The sequence below is a fragment of the Bos indicus genome, chromosome 2 (genome assembly GCF_029378745.1).
Source record: "Bos indicus isolate NIAB-ARS_2022 breed Sahiwal x Tharparkar chromosome 2, NIAB-ARS_B.indTharparkar_mat_pri_1.0, whole genome shotgun sequence".
In the NCBI taxonomy this organism is placed as follows: Eukaryota; Metazoa; Chordata; class Mammalia; order Artiodactyla; family Bovidae; genus Bos; species Bos indicus.
The window spans coordinates 98,386,041-98,403,514 of NC_091761.1; the positions used below are offsets into that span (position 1 = coordinate 98,386,041).

The following is a 17,474-nucleotide window of genomic DNA, read 5'->3' on the forward strand; positions in this document are numbered from 1 at the left end:
GCCTGGAAAATCCCATGGATGGAGGAGCCTGGAAGGCTGCAGTCCATGGGGTTGCTGAGGGTCGGAAACGACTGAGCGACTTCACTTTCACTTTTCACTTTCATGCATTGGAGAAGGAAATGGCAACCCACTCCAGTGTTCTTGCCTGGAGAATCCCAGGGACGGGGGAGCCTGGTGGGCTGCCGTCTATGGTGTCGCACAGAGTCGGACACGACTAAAGTGACTTAGCAGTAACAGCAGGTGCTTTACAATATGCAGAATCTCATTCAAGTAATTCTGTGTTTGCTAGGTAAGAAATATTGGCAAGTCACTTGACCTTCACCAAGCCTGTTTATTTAGCTGTAAAATAGGGATAAGTAATAACTGCCTCAGAGTGAAAACCATGAAGGTCAAAATGTAGTTTAGGTGTATAGTAATGTACTAAATGGGCTTCCCAGGTGTCACTAGTGGTAAGGAATCCACTTGTCAATGCAGGAGACATGAAAGATGTAGGTTCAATCCCGGGATTGGGAAGATCCCCTAGAGGAGGGCATGACAACCCATTCCAGTATTCTTGCCTGAGAATCCCATGGACAGAGGAGCCTGATGAGCTACAGTCCATGGGGTCACAGAATCAGACATGACTGAAGTGACTTAGCATGCACACACACAGCGTATTTAAGTAGTAGTAGTTTATATTATGGGGCTTCCCAGGTACTCAGTGGTAAAGAATTTGCCTGCCAAGAAGGAGAGCCAGTTTGGTCCTTGGATCTGGAAGATCCCTTGGAGAAAGAAATGGCAACCCACTCCAGTATTCTTGCCTGAGAAATCCTGTGGACAGATGAGCCTGGTGGGCTACAGTCCATGGGGTTACAAACAGTTGGACACAAAACAGGAGCAGCAGTTTATATTATTATTTATAAAGTTGTTAATTTATTGAAAAATTGAAATCAATTCCATAGTTATTTAAACTACTGATATATTTATTATACACAGCTTTTTAATTCATCTTTAAATGCCTGTTTTAGTCCAATTGACTCTAATATTTGCTCATAGCTGGTTACTTCTCCCTTAATTTTAGAATTTATTTTTGAAGACTTTCACATAAGAGACTTTTTGTATATATTTAATATTTAATTGAAGAATTAGTTTCTAGGTCTCTAAAATATTAATGCCACTAATAAACTAAAATAATAAGCAAATAAAAATACTATAGTTAAGAGAATAATTTTTATTAAAAGTTTTGCAAAAAATAAATAGTGAACATAAAAATGATGATAAAAGCAGCTTAAGTGTACTCATAAGTATGCAGAAATGTGGACTGTTATTTTCCATAATGTTTACAATGCATTTAAGTACTCAATTGCAGGGTGTTTGCTTAGGCAGTATATAATTTCTCTTATCAGAGAGAAATTAGTTTCGCCCCTTTCAGTAATATTTCAGAATAATTTCAAACAGTGACAGAAAAACATTTGTGTGTGTGCTAAGTCACTTCAGTCATATCCAACTCTTTGTAACCCTACGGACTGTAGCCTTCCAGGTTCTTCTGTCCATGGGATTCCCAAGGCAAGAATACTGGAGGGGGTTGCCATTTCCTCCTCCAGGGGATCTTCCCCACCTAGGGATTGAGCATGTGCCTTTTATGTCTCCTGCATTGGCAGGTGGATTCTTTAACACTAGTGCCACCTATTACTTCAGTAATATTCAATTGTAGGTTGTTAAGGCAAAGATAAATTATGTCAAGATCAATGGCCTATCTGATATTGTAATATTTTCTAATATAAATAATAATGTCTTATTTATATGCTTACAAGGTGTAACACCTTTAATGTTTATTATCCTATTTAATCTACATACATAGAAATCTTATGAAGTAGGCAGGTATTATTATCCTAATTTTATAGACAAGGGGATGGAATCCCAGGGAGAGTTTCACAGAGGGAACCAGGAAGGGGAGGGACTTCTAAGTCCAAATCCAATTCCCCACCGTCCCTCACTGATTCCCCCATCATCTCTATAACACTTGTCTTGAGAAATTTGAGATTTTGTGGGCTTAAAAAAAAACTTAGTGTTTTGACTATTCATAGGAGATTAATGTTAATAATTCAAGGACTGCTTATATGGCAAATAGTACAGAAATTGGAACTAAAATCAGTTATGGGTACTGTAGACAGGTACCAAGCAGCAGTGAAGGGCAGAGGATGTCAAAGTGAGAATTAGGATTTAGACTGCACTTCAGGGGTGGTTAGTTTAGATAAGGGGAAGGAGAAGGAAGGAAGGAAACAAGGCTGGGAAAGGTTAAGCGGTGAGAGAGCTTGCTGGTGGGAATGCATGTAGGTAGTGACAGGGGGTAGGTGGTCTTCCTGGCGCTGAAGGAGTGATTGTAGATAAGACTGGAAAGCCTTAATGGCCCCAGTGGTAAAGAGTTAACACTTTACCCTTTAGGCAACAGAAACATTTGGAGAACTCTGAATATAGAAGTAACTTGGTGAGGAGTCTTGTGAACAATTAGTCTGCATCTGTGGCTTCCCACTTGGCACTAGTGGTAAAAGAACACGCCTGCCAATGCAGGAGACGTAAGAGACGTGGGTTTGATCCCTGGATTGGGAAGATCCGCTGGAGAAGGAAATGGCAACCCACTCTAGGATTCTTGCCTAGAGAATCCCATGGACAGAGGAGCCTGTCCATGGCGGGCTACAGTCCATTGGGTCACAAAGAGTCAGATGTGACTGAAGCGACTTAGCACGCATGCACAATCTGAATGTGAAGTGCTGGAGTGGAGAAGAACAGCAGAGATGAGTGCTAAAAGGAGAGATCTGGAGCACATGTATACCTGTGATGGATTCATTTTGATATTTGGCAAAACTAATACAATTATGTAAAGTTTAAAAATAAAATAAAATTAAAAAAAAATGAGAGATCTGTATCCATTCAGGAAATTACAACAGTAGTTCAAGAATTAATTGAATATAATATAAAGCACAGGATGAAAATACTCATTGACTTGATTTTCTAATTGCCACACATGCAAATGTCATACATTGACATGTAATTGTATGGAAGTCGTATTTGGTAATCATATACAGGAGTCTTTCATGCTAATCACATGTAGTTTTCCAGGAGTCTTAACAAAGATTTTGGATGGTGTGTGCCTGGGGACTTCCCTGGTGGCTCAGACAATAAAGACTCTGCCTGCAATGCAGGACACGCAAGTTCGATCCCTGGGTTGGGAAGATCCCCTGGAGAAGGGAATGGCTATCCACTCCAGTACTCTTGCCTGGAGAATTCTATGGACAGGATCCTGGTAGGCTACAGTCTCTGGGGTTGCAAGGAGGTGGACAAGACTTAGTGACTAGTGTGCCTATGCATGTGTGTGTGCCTGGAAAGTCAGGACAAAATCCGTTTATCTCTCTGTGGCATAACTTAATATTATCCATTGATGGGAATAATGAAAATATCACAATCATGTTCCACATTTTCGGTAAGGAAATGGAAGCAGTAGTATTAGCCCAGTTGTTCATCACCCAATAGCTGATAAGAGGACATATTTTTCAGGCATGTGGTGGCTGCATCATATCAGTTGGGGGCCAGATTCCAAACAACCTGGCAGTCCCCCTGTACAAGAATGGCGTCAAGATCATGGGCACGAGCCCTCTGCAGATCGACAGGGCTGAGGACCGCTCCATCTTCTCAGCTGTCTTGGATGAGCTGAAGGTGGCTCAGGCACCATGGAAAGCTGTTAACACTTTGGTAAGAAGAGAATCACATGTCTGTTTTTAACATTTCCTTTTGAAAAGTCACGACCTGAAGGCTAGCTACTGTGGATGTTAACTGCAGGGCAGATAGAATACACTATGCTGAGTGAATTTACTTTTTAAAGTCGCTGTATTTCCATGATTGCAGTTAAGTGGGGGTTATAAATTGATAGGAGTACTCTCATTAAGATTCTGACAATGAAAAGAAGTTCACACTATTTTTGAACTAGATTTGATATTTAGAATTAGAAACTAGAAATTTTATGTATTTCTATGTCCAATTTACATTTTAATGGTGTCTTTTGAGAGGAAGAATAAAAGGAGTTGAGTTACCACTTGTTCTAATGATACCATTCTGCATTTTTATTGACTGCTTTACACTATTCATGCATTTGTTGTTGTTTCTGTTCATTAGAATGAGGCATTGGAATTTGCGAAGTCTGTGGGCTTCCCCTGCTTGTTGAGACCTTCCTATGTTTTGAGGTAATATATATTGTGTTCTGAAACAATTATTCAGAAATAGGAGATACCAGACTGCATTCTGTATGCTAGGAGCACTAGGCTTTGATGTGTAGTAATTTGTAAATCCGTCGACAATCCCCACGCCAACAAAGCCAGGGTGAAGACCTGGGTACTGTTCTTCAGTGCAGTTAGTGCTTTTCCTTCTGGGAGTGACAACAGTGTGTCCAGTCCTTCATCTTAGAAGCATGGCTTACGCCCTCTCCTTGCCAAGCAAAGGGAGGATATCTTCACATTAGAGAAGAGGACAATTAAAAAAACTGAAGAGCAAAAACAAAACAAGCTTGGGGTGTCTCTCAGCAGCCTCTGTTTTCTGATACTCAGAAATGAAAGTTAATCTTTGACTCTTGTCATCTCCTTCCAGTAGTGCTTGTGGTTTGAATACTGTGGGGTTCTTTTTGAGATCATAATTTTTAATAAGTGAATTATAATGTTGGAGGACATGGACAGTGTCTTTTATAATAAACTTGGAAACTAAGTTTTACTATCAAAGGAGAAGTTGTCAATTGTTACTTATTTTCTTCAGATGTTACCACATGTGAGGAACAATTTCAGTGAACAGGGGATAATAAGAGAAACGTAATTTGCTGTGCACAATTTGCAAGTGTAAATGGAATTGGAGATGTGATCCTTTAAAATAATGAAAAATTTCAAATGAGGTGGAAAACTTTCCTTTTTATTTAAATGACATTTTGTGTAAACCACATTCTGATAATACTACTTTTCTGAAGTATTAATGTAAGTTAATTTCAACAACATAGAGACATTTAAGGAGGATTGCAGAAAGCAACTCTGAGTTCTGTGCTTCTTCTCATCATTTCAGTCCATATCTTTTAGTTTCTTAGGCTGTGAATTATCAACATTATTATTACCTTAGCCTTCTTGCCTTAAATAGATGAAGAAATTGAAAGCTCTTTATGCATAAAATTTGCAGTATAGTAGAAAAGGTAAGGCGAATGATACTTTTTAAAAGGAAGTAGAAAGTGATATTTTTCTTCTTTATGGCTTCCCTTCCTCTTAGTCTTCCTTCTTTCCTCCCCTCCTATCCCATTCTGCAAATGCAAACTTTCCGAATAAATTGATTTCAGATAGTATTCTTTCTCAAGAATTTCAAAGGACATAGCTGAATACATTTCAGTCAGATACTGTACATTATATTAGCAAATGTTACTAAAAAAAATTGATTCTTTTGTAACCCAGCTGAGATAGTGGAATGAACTACTTTGACAGCATATTTGTGGGTTAAAATCTGCTGTAGGTACTGAACTCTGAAGACACAAGTTTAGAAAACTATGTCCTGGCAGGGATCTTGTTACAGTTTTAAGTGTTACCTGGAACCAGAAGAGAGTTAAAATGATAAAGAGAAAGGGTGAACCTTGAGAATGTGTCATCTCTAAGACCTACCATTGTACTCTTTGGGCATTCTCACAGTTCTCACACCCTTTTTACCGTCTCCAACCTGGGGGACTTTTTACTTTGGTTGATTGTCCTGTTGATTACATAAAGTTTCAGTGTAGAAAGAGAGACCTTACTCACCCTAAATTGAAACTAGAGCTTTCCTGGAACTACTCTGAGAAGCAATCGTGTCTAGCATGCTTTACTTCCGAAGTGGTGAAAGAAATTGACCTCTTTGTTTTGTTTTGTTTTTTCCTTCTTACTCAGCGGGTCTGCCATGAATGTGGTATTCTCCGAAGATGAGATGAAAAAATTCCTAGAGGAGGCCACTAGAGTGTCTCAGGTAGTGTCCTGTTTCCTCTTGGTGACTTTTACCTCTTCTGTTAATTGCTACCTTGTTTTATATGTTGTTTTTCTTTGCACAGGATGTTTTTCCTTTTTTTTTTTCCCTTCTACCCATTATTCTCCCAAATACAGAAATGACAAAACGCAAATGCATTGAATTATATTTGGATCCTTGGGGTTAATGGAAGAAGGGGAAGACCAGTGAATATTTCATCATAATAGAGTTTTATACAATTTTAGTCTCCAGGAGCAAGGCTGAATAAGCATGAACTTTGTCTGTTCATGAGTTAGATGCTGGTCAAGTTACTCTTGGGATTCCCAGCCTTATGGGCAGCCTAACCATGGTCATCACGAACAAGTGAGGCTTCCCTGATTTTTAATTCTCAGACCTGGAGAGATGTTCTTTGCCTTAGTCAACCCTGCAAATTTAATAGTAAATCCCCTCACTCACCTATTGATTTTTCTCATTCTGGTACATTCTGTTTGTAAGTTAATGAAAATGTTTATAATTTTCTGGCCACTCAACCACCTTCCTCCTCTGCCCCCAGCTTTTACTTTCTCCTTCAGCGTTACCTCAGTGTGATCCATTTAAGATTTACCCAGTGGGGTTATTGATCTGCAGACCTCATACTGTAGAGGATAAAAGTAACGTTTTCTTTTTAAAAGCTTTCAAAACTAGTTGGGGCTAAAAGAAAAAAAAGGAGAGAGAGAGAAAGCACAACTCATAGAGAAGAGTTTGATGTTAGGCAAGTGGAGTTTGGAGGGAGCCAGGCAGTGAAATCAGACGCACTTCAAAGGGGAATAAAGAGTGTGGATAGTTCCTGCACCCATGAAGCGGCGCTTCCTCTGTGTGGTAGCTGCTCCCCATAGAAATTTGTTCACTGTAAAGAGTGGATAATGATAAAGAATGAGGAGAGACAAAGAGTAAAAAAAAAAGCAACCAAGTGGATTTTGAATTCACTTTTGTGTGAAAGTTAGATAACTGAGGAGGGACTCTTTCCAACGGGTCAGTTTTCATTAATATGTTCTAAAGTCAGACATGGTCCTCTTCTCTGTTGCACTCCCTGAGAGGGATCCTGCAACTCTGATGTTTTGAGAAAACAGCAGCTACACCCAGCTAGTCTCATGTGAGTGATGAGGCAGGTTTTCTCTGTCTGGGATATTGGATTTCATAGGCCCTCTATTTGGTAGAATATTTTTTAAATAATTTTTTTCATATGGATAGAATCCTAACAGGCCCAAAGTTGTATCATAGAGATGTCCTAATGGAGTACTAGGTTGAAGTCTTCCATTAAACTACAGCAGGACCTGGGATTCTCAATTCAGTGATCTTAGAGTAAAACTACCACTCATTATGACCTGCTATGTAGGGCTTTCCTGGTGGCTCAGATGGTAAAGAATCTAGCTGAAATGCAGGAGACCCAAGTTCGATGAGCTATTATGTATCCATTCATATTTAGCACCTGCTATATAATGACAGTGTTCTCAGAATCAGGAATTACATTCATGAAAAGAGAGTCTCTGTGCTCACAGATGTCTCTCTTTATTAGGAACATAAGACATCAAATAATGATGATTAAATATGATGAGCAAAAATACATGATGTTGAGGGAAAGTATAAAAGAATTAGGGACCAGTCCCTGAAGAAGGGACTTTTAATTTGGTTCAGAATTGTTGATTCAGAATTAAAAGGTTTAAATCATGGGTATGAAGTAAGAAAGGACAGCAAGTATAAAGGCCTGAAGCTGAGAAAGGGCATGAAGTTTCTAGAAACTGACAAAGCACTCACTTTTATGCCTAGGATGCCAAACATGGTAGGAGGTATTAATTATAATGATGACAGAGTAGAAAGTGAAGGAGCAGATAGAGAGAACCTTGTCAGTCATTGAGTTTAGATTTTAGTCATATTTTCTTACTGAATCATTGTGCTGTATACCTGAAGCTAATGCAATAGTGTGAATCAATTATAGTTCCATTTTAAAAAAGGAGCAATTGAAAGTTTAAGAAAAATTTCTCTTCTGCAGTACAGAGAGTGAAATAAATCTGGGACAAGACTGAATTCATGGAAAGAGGTTAGGAGGCTATTGTGTAGCTCAGGGTAGAGACAACAGTGCCTTGGATCAGAATGATGATAGTAGGGCTTCCCTGGTGGCTCAGTGGTAAAGAATCCTCCTACCAGTGCAGGAGACAGATTCAGTTCCTGATTCGGGGAGATCCCACATGCCATGAAGCAGTTAAGTCCGTGCATCACAACTATTGATCCTGTGCTCTAGAGCTGGGAGCTGTAACTACTGAGCCTTCTTGCTGCAATTGTTGAAGCCTTCACACCCTAGAGCCCTTGCTCTGCAACAAGAAAAGTCACCACAGTGAGAAGCCCATGCACCATAACTGGAGAGTAACCCTCACTTGCTGCAACTAGAGAAAAGCCCTTGTGGCAATAAAGACCTGGCACACCCCCAAATAAATAAATAAATAAAATTATATATATATAAGAATAATGAGAGTAAAGGGGCTTCCCTAGCAGTCCAGTGGTTAAGACTCTGCCTTCCAAGACAAGGGGTACAGGTATGATCCCTGGTTGGGGAACTAAGATCCCATGTGCCGTGTGTTGGGGCCAAAAAAGAAAAAAAGATCAGTGATAGTACAGATGGAGGGAAGGGCATGTGTTCTAGAAATGTTGAGGATGTGCATTCAGGATGTGAATGGATGGAGATGGAGGGTGAAGAGAGGATGAAGGATGATTCCTGAGTTTCTGCCTTAGACAGCTGGATGGACAGAGGCACCATTTATTGAAACAAGAACACTTAAGGAGAGAAATTTTAGAGGGGAAAATAAAATTTAATTTTTGACCTTTTGAATATATGGTGCCTGTGAAGAGTTCAAATAGAGATGTTTTGAAAGGAGAGGGTTATATAGATTTGAAATTGAAGATCAAGATCACAGCTAAAGAGAGAGAGATAAATATAGATTTGGAAGTCAATAGCATATTATTGTAACTGAAGTTTTAAGATTGGAAGCAGTCACTGGGGAGAGTATAGAGGAAAAGGAACAGTTAAGAAAGAGATGAAAAGAATACTGGCATTTGAGGGCTGAGTAGGGAAGAAAGAACCATGAAGGAGTCTGAGAAAGAAGCATGAAAATGTGATCATGGATACCTAAGGAAGAAAGTGCTTTAAGAAAGCCAACTGCTGAAAGTTTGAAATTTATTAAGAAATCTTCTCCCTCAACATAGTAAGGGCTATTTGTAAAGGTATTTAATTGGTCAAGATAGAGAATGACATTGTTGCCCCTCTCAGATCCTTTACCTGTGGGAGCACCCACCCCCCAGCTGCTGTGATAGCTGATGATACCTCCCAGCTACATTTCTCAGGATAACTTGTTGTTTAGTTGCTAAGTCATGTCCGATTCTTAATGACCCCATGAACTTAGTAGCCCACCAGGCTCCTCTGTCCTTGGACTTTCCCAGGCAAGAATACTGGAGTGGGTTGCCATTTCCTGTTGCAGGAGCTCTTCCTGACCCAGGGATCAAACTCACATCTTCTGCATTGGCAGGTAGCTTCTTAACCACTGTGCAACCTGAGAAGCCCACTCAGGATAACTATTCTCAGTCAAATGGGAGCTTCTGGCACCAGGAAGCAAGACTCCTCACCTCACCACCACCCTCAAACCCTGGACAGTGACTGCCCTCTGCTTCAAGTTAGGACTTACTCTGTGCTGTAACTGAGAGCTCCCTGTGGGGTGAAGCTGAATCCAGTCCCCAGTGACCCCACAAACTACCTAGTTTTTTTTTGCTGTGTCCCATCCTGCTTTTCTCAATCCCTTAATAAATCACTTGAATAAGACCCCCTGTCTTAGGCTTGGCTAGAGAAACTAAGACAGCTACTGAACTTTTCTTTTTTTTTTTTTTTTGCAGTTATATTTTTATCATTATATATTTTGTGGAAAATTTCCACAAAGGTCCCAATACAGCTCTACCAGGCCTGCCAACACTAAATACTCAATATTTTAAAAAGAAGGAACAGAGATTAAAAAGTTTTTTTGTGTATGTGTGTGGCTAATCAACAGTTTAATGCCTAATAGGCTTTTGAAGAAAAGGGAATTGGGAACGTTTCTTCATTTAATAATAAATGTAAGAAGAGAACAGCTTATTTATGGCATAAGACATGGGTTATTTTTAATATTTCACTAAATTCCATTCTAGTTAAAGTGCTCTGCTAAGGAGATAAGATAGATTACATTCAACACACATGCCAAAGATGATGAATTCCATAATAGTGGGCAAAAGGGGTTTGTGTTCAGAGCAAAAATATGTTTAGAGAAGGCTTCAGGGAGGAAGTGGTATTGGAGCCAAGCCTTGAAGGATGGGTTGAAATTTGAAAGATGAAGTGAGGAGAGAAGCTGGTGTACACTGGGGGAGGAGAGGCATGGAGATAGGTAAAGGCAGGTTTTGACAAGAAAACAAGTGTGCAGTGTGCTAGCGTCTCGCGCAAAGAGGAGAAGAGATGTTTAAACTCTGGAGGTCTTCATTCAACCACTTCATTTAGTTTGGAAAAAGCACGTAGTGATTGGGCTATGGAGGGCATTGCAGTACTGCTGTGGAGGAGCTGAGGGGCAAGAAATTAAAGAATATTAAGGGGTCTGAAACAGCTGAGAAAGCAAGAATATTTTGAAGAATGTTTGATTTTGCAGTTGCAAACGTCATACTGTAGAAGTGATTTAAAGCATGCCAATTTCAGGTAAATAATTCCATCTTTGATCTAACAAAACTGAAACAAAATACTTCTCTCCTTCTAAGTTCATTCTGAATTCTCATGTAGAGAAGTGACTGAGGGAATTGTAGTGCTTGGAAAAGATAAGGAAGAGAAAAAATACCTGATCCAAAAACTGATATAAATAAAATAGAGAGATATTTATAATTCTGGAGATGAGAAAAGGAACCTCATTCTGTCCTCTCCTTTGCCTCCTTGTTTTCTCTAACTCACCTAGAGTCTACATTTGAAATTTCAAAACTCATGTTCAATTCACTGAGGACTCAAAATTGGAGAAAGATTTCCTGTTCCTCACTGTAAGCAGAGAGTGACCTTGTTCTTACCAAACAAATTGGCTAATGAATTTGTGCTGTGTGTTGAGCAGTTTTTTTCAAGTATTGCCCAAGTATTGACTTAAGGTACATGATTTACTTGACACTTTACATAACATTTCAGCTAAAGGTTCTACCCCCCCCATTTTCCTTGATGACAGGAACACCCAGTGGTGCTGACGAAATTTATTGAGGGGGCCCGGGAAGTGGAAATGGATGCTGTCGGCAAAGATGGACGAGTAAGTGTTGTATCCTCCCTCTCTTCCCCCATCCCTGCCTTCCCATCAATTTTTTCCTTGGCAACTTAGAAATATAGCACAGATTAGAGCTCGTGATTTCTACAAAATAGGTCTCTAATAATAATGGACAAGCTGCTCAGTCAAAAAAATGTTCAAATTCACTGACAATTCAGTTGTGTCATAGGTATCATTTCTTCTGCTTTTCATGTTGTTAGAATTTCTCTTTGATGATATTCAAAATTAATTATCATCCTGTACTCATTCTTTTTGAATAGATTTTCTCTCTAATTTTCCTTTGTCTGTGGGTTTCCTTTTATGTTTCACTGGATATCATAAAAAAATCTGATACTTTCTTTCTGAAGTTCCTAACTGAATCCCTACTTCTTCGTCTCTCTTGATTTTTCCACCCTCCCCCTTTTTATTGGGTTAATAAAGACAAAACTAAACAGAGCTGATGGATAAAGATAATAATATAAAAATGACTTACCACATCACATCTGGTATCACTAATATAATCAATGTCCCTAACTTCAGGGAGAAATGAAAGTATGAAGAATGCCTTTCTTTAGTTTTAAGGTTTTACTAGTAAGGCATTTATTACTTATCTTGAAACAGAGAAAGTGGTAGTTTAGAGTCCATATCATTCTATTTGCTTTAAGGAAATAAAATGGATTTTATCTTGGACTTCATCTTGTACTTTACAATCTACTGAAAATGATAAAGTTTTTTTTCTGTTTGTTTTTTTCTTCCAGATTAACAGTTCAAAGTAGTGTTGTTAAAAAAAATTACATTTATAGTAATGATGACCTCTTATACAATCTACAGTTTAAGCACCCTTTTATTGAGTAGTCATTAAGTCATGTTTGACTCTGTGACTCCATGGACTACAGCACTCCAGGCTTTATGTCTTTCACCATCTCCTTCAGTTCAGTTCAATCGCTCAGTCGTGTCTGATTTGTTGTGAACCCATGAACCGCAGCACGCCGGGCTTCCCTGTCCATCACCAACTCCTGGAGCCTACCCAAATTCATGTCCATTGAGTCGGTGATGCCATCCAACCATTTCACCCTCCATTGTGCCCATCTCCTCCTGGCCTCAATCTTTCTCAGCATCAGGATCTTTTCAAATGAGTCAGCTCTTTGCATCAGGTGGCCAAAGTATTGGAGTTTCAGCTTCAACATCAGTCCTTCCAGTGAACACCCAGGACTGATCTCCTTTAGGATGGACTGGTTGGATCTCCTTGCAGTCCAAGGGACTCTCAAGAGTCTTCTCCAACACCACAGTTTAAAGGCACCAATTCTTCGGTGCTCAGCTTTCTTTATAGTCCAACTCTCACATCCATACATGACCACTGGAAAAACCATAGTCTTGACTAGTGGACCTTTGTTGACAAAGTAATGTCTCTGCTTTTTAATATGCTGTCTAGGTTGGTCATAACTTTCCTTCCAAGGAGTAAGCGTCTTTTAATTTCATGGCTTCAATCAGCATCTGCAGTGATATATTTGCCATGAAGTGATGGGACTGGATGCCATGATCTTAGTTATCTGAATGTTGAGCTTTAAGCCAACTTTTTCACTCTCCTCTTTCACTTTCATCAAGAGTCTCTTTAGTTCTTCTTCACTTTCCGCCATAAGGGTGGCGTCATCTGCATATCTGAGGTTTTTGATATTTCTCTCAGCAATCTTGATTCTAGCTTGTACTTAATCCAACCCACCATTTCTCATGATGTACTCTGCACAGAAGTTATATAAGCAGGGTGACAATATACAGCCTTGACCTACTCCTTTTCCTATTTGGAAGCAGTCTGTTGTTCCATGTCCAGTTCTTTTTTTTTTTGCCCCATTTTTCTACATTAACTTTATTAAAAAAATTTTTTTTTCCAGCTTTATTTATTTATTTATTTTACTTTACAATATTGTGTTGGTTTTCCTGACCTGCATACAGGTTTCTCAAGAGGTAGGTCAGGTGGTCTGGTATTCCCATCTCTTTCAGAATTTTCCACAGTTTATTGTGATCCACACAGTCAAAGGCTTTGGCATAGTCAATAAAGCAGAAATAGATGTTTTTCTGGAACTCTTTTGCTTTTTCCATGATCCAGCAGATGTTGACAATTTGATCTCTGGTTCCTCTGCCTTTTCTAAAACCAGCTTGAACTTCTGGAAGTTCATGGTTAATGTATTGCTGAGGCCTGGCTTGGAGAATTTTGAGCATTACTTTACTAGCGTGTGAGATGCGTGCAATTGTGCGGTAGTTTGAGCATTCTTTGGCATTGCCTTTCATAGGGATTGGAATGAAAACTGACCTTTTCCAGTCCTGTGGCCACTGCTGAGTATTCCAAATTTGCTGGCATATTGAGTGTAGCACTTTCACAGCATCATATTTTAGGATTTGAAATAGCTCAACTGGAATTCCATCACCTCCACTAGCTTTGTTCATAGTAATGCTTCCAAAGGCCCTCTTGAATTCACATTCCAGGATGTCTGGCTCTAGGTGAGTGATCACACCACTGTGATTATCTGGGTCATGAAGATCTTTTTTGTGCAGTTCTTCTGTGTATTCTTGCCACCTCTTCTTAATACTTCTGCTTTTGTTAGGTCCATACCATCTCTGTCCTTTATTGAGCCCATCTTTGCATTAAATGTTTGCCAAATTCATGTCCATTGTGTTGGTGATGCTATCTACCATCTCATCCTCTGCGGCCCTCTTCTCCCTTTGCCTTCAATCTTTTCCAGCATCAGGGTGTTTTCCAATGAGTCAGTTCTTCACATCAGGTGGCCAAAGTATTAGAGCTTCAGCAACAGTCCTTCCAATGAATATTCAGTGTTGTTTTCCTTTAGGATTTATTGGTTTGGTCTCCTTGCTGTTCAAGGGACTCTCAAGAGTCTTCTCCAGCGCCACAGTTCGAAAGCATAAATTTTTCAGCACTCAGCCTTCTTTATGGTCCAACTCTCACATCCATACATGACTACCAGAAAAAACAAATAAACAAACAAACATAGCTTTGACTATATGGACCTTTGTTGGCAAAGTGATGTCTTTGCTTTATAATATGCTGTCTCAGTTTGTCTTAATTTTCCTTCCTATCCCTGGAAAGTTGTCATTTGTTTTCTGTTTAACTCTTTTGGTTATACAAAGCATAATAAATGCAACATGATATATATATATATATATATATATATATATATATATATATAGTTTTTGCTTTTATTTCTTGGACTTCTAATATATTCCTTTTCTAATGTACGCCTCCCTAGAATTTTCATCCCTGACCTCCTGACCTCCAGAGTTATGGAGCATATGTTTAATCTTTTCCTCTTTTCAACATTTTACTTATTTGAGACTGAGGTGTAAAATAAGAGAAATGTGACTATACCAATGTGGAAGTGGAGAATGTAAGACTGACCTACATACATTTGTGTTTTTTCAAATATTGTGCTGTAAAGTAATGCTGGTCTGTTGGCCTTATTTAGTTCCAATTTGCTAGGATATGCTCTTTCCCTAAGCTTCTCTTAGACCCCAACATTGCTTATCATTCTGGATTCCTTCTTTTGGAAGTATTTCAGGTTGTTCACATAATTTTTAAACAGTCACACTCAGAAATGGACATCGTACTTCAGACATGTTATAATGTTTTCAGAGCTCAATGGGACATTGTTGCTGTTCAGTGTCTAATTTGTGTCTGACTCTGTGACCTCCTATACTGCAGCATGCCAGGGTTCCCTATCCTTCACTATCTCCTGAAGTTTGGTCAAACTTATGTCCGTTGAGTCTGTGATGCCATCCAACCATCTCATCCTCTGTTGCCCCCTTCTCCTCCTGCCCTCAGTCTTTCCCGGCATCGGGTCTTTTTCAGTGAGTCAGGTCTGTGCATCAGGTGGCCAAAGTATTGGAGCTTCAGCCTCAGCATCAGTCCTTCCAATGAATATTCAGGACTGATTTATTTTAGGATTGACTGGTTTGATCAGTGGGACATTGCCTGCCCATTTCTGGACAGTATAAAAAATTTGAGTGCTTACTCTACACTAAATATCATTCCAGACTGTACTTGTGTTTATCCTCATTCTATGAGACAGATACCATTTTCATTCCTATCGGCAACCACAGCTAAACATCTAAAGTACCTTGTCCAGGTCCCAGAACTCATAAGTGACAGCAGGAATGAAAGTGAAAATGAAAGTTGCTCAGTCATGTCTGACTCTTTGTGACCCCATGGACTATGCAGTCCATGGAATTCTCTAGGCCAGAGTACTGAAGTGGGTAGCCTTTCCCTTCTCCAGGGGATCTTCCCAATGCAAGGATCAAACCCAGGTCTCCTGCATTGCAGGTGGATTCTTTACCAGGTGAGCCACAAGGGAAGCCCAAGAATACTGGAGTGGGTAGCCTATCCCTTCTTCAGCGGATCTTCCTGACCCAGGAACTGAACCAGGGTCTCCTGTATTGCAGGCAAATTCTTTACCAACTGAGCTCTCAGGGAAGCGACAGCAGGAGTACTGGCACTCAAATGTCACTTTGCTTTAAGTCATCTGTAAATCTGACAAACAAATTTTCACTGTAATTTATTAAAGTCTTTTAAAGTTATCCAATTATTCTCCCCCACTCTCATTTTCTGAAGACACACCTACTGTTAACATTTAGCTTATAGTGACTGAGGCCATAAACTTTGCAATCTGACAGATAAGGGTTCAAAAATCCTGTCTTGGTCATATAGACACTTGTACTTGCATTATTTATTCTTATATTGCCTTGATTTTCTTACCTTTAAAAGAGGACAAGAATACTTTCCTCTTGTTTTCCTTCTATCTTCAGTAAGATTCCCCTGGAGGAGGAAATGGCAACCCACTCCAGTATTCTTGCCTGAAAAATCCCATGGACAGAGGGGCCTGGCAAGCTGCAGTCCATGGGGTTGCAAAGAGTCAGACATGACTGAGTGACCAAAGACGCACTCCCTCCTGTCTCAAATTTTCACTTAAAGATCTCTTGTAGGTGGTGAATTAGCTCATTTGGTTATGGTGTGATGGTGTGGAGGTGATAAGAATCCCTTGATCTTCAGATCTTACATTTTCTTTCTGACTCACCTAAGTTATGACACTTACCTAAGCTTGAATTCACCTCTTCTGTCTTCTTTTCCAGTGTTTAAAACTTAACCTGGAAGGAAAGGACAAAGATGTCTCCAGTGCCCCCAGAATGCTTTAGTTTCCTATCTATTCTTAAAAGTCATTGCAAGTTGGCTTGAAAGTTTAGTGTGAAAGTTTTAGTTGCTCAGTCTGTCTGACTCTTTGAGACCCTGTGGACAGTAGCCCAACACGTCTCCCATGTCCATGGGGTTCTCCAGGCAAGAATACTGGAGTGGATTACTGTATTCTCCTCCAGGGGATTTTCCCAATCCTGGGATTGAACCCATGTCTCTTGTGTCTCCTACATTAGCAGTTGGGTTCTTTACCAGTAGGGCCATGAGTTGGCTTAGTTACCTTCTTTTCCTAGCATTTATACCAATTCTAATCAATGGAATAGGGAGGTAAGCTCTCAGACATTCTCAGCTGCCCCACAAGGTGATCTGTCACTGAACAGGGAGGCTTGGTGAGGCTGCATGTGCAGTTCCTTCTGCCCCCATATTGGAGACTTAGCAAAGAAACTGCTCAGTGCTGGAGGTATCTGTTAGAATTAAGGGGTACACCAGGCAGCAGCTTCACTGAAGAAGAGCTGACAACCCTTTCTCCAATCTTCTTTCGGACAGGTCATCTCCCATGCCATTTCTGAACACGTGGAGGATGCGGGCGTCCACTCGGGGGATGCCACTCTGATGCTGCCCACACAAACCATCAGCCAAGGAGCCATTGAAAAGGTCATCATTTATAAATAAAGGTGGAAGACAGGAAAAGATTAAAAGTTTTTTAAACTAAGTAGTAGGATAGTACATACTTCAGGTAAAATTTAATTATGAAGGGGACTTCTTCCTCTGAGTTTGCTGTGTATTTTAAAGATAACAGCTTCCTTTTCTGCCCTTTAGAACTCTGATTGTATTCTAGTGCAATAGTCCTCTAATTGAGCTCACTGTTACCACCTGGGGGACTTGTTAAAAGGTTGTGGGATTCCATCCCCAGTTTTGATTCTGTAGTTCTAGGCCCCATAATTTGCATTTTTATTGAGTTCCCTTGTGATGCT

General features: G+C 39.8%; 1 protein-coding gene across 1 annotated transcript in view; it reads left to right on the forward strand.

Moving 5' to 3' along the window:
- The window catches only part of CPS1 (carbamoyl-phosphate synthase 1), a 139,862-nt gene that overhangs the window by 100,143 nt on the left and 22,245 nt on the right, over positions 1-17,474 (forward strand). Inside the window, exons 26-30 of the mRNA XM_019976310.2 lie at positions 3,535-3,729; positions 4,150-4,217; positions 5,916-5,991; positions 11,235-11,312; positions 17,047-17,154. Coding sequence (XP_019831869.1) covers positions 3,535-3,729; positions 4,150-4,217; positions 5,916-5,991; positions 11,235-11,312; positions 17,047-17,154 — 525 coding nt within the window. The remainder of the gene's footprint in view (positions 1-3,534; positions 3,730-4,149; positions 4,218-5,915; positions 5,992-11,234; positions 11,313-17,046; positions 17,155-17,474) is intronic.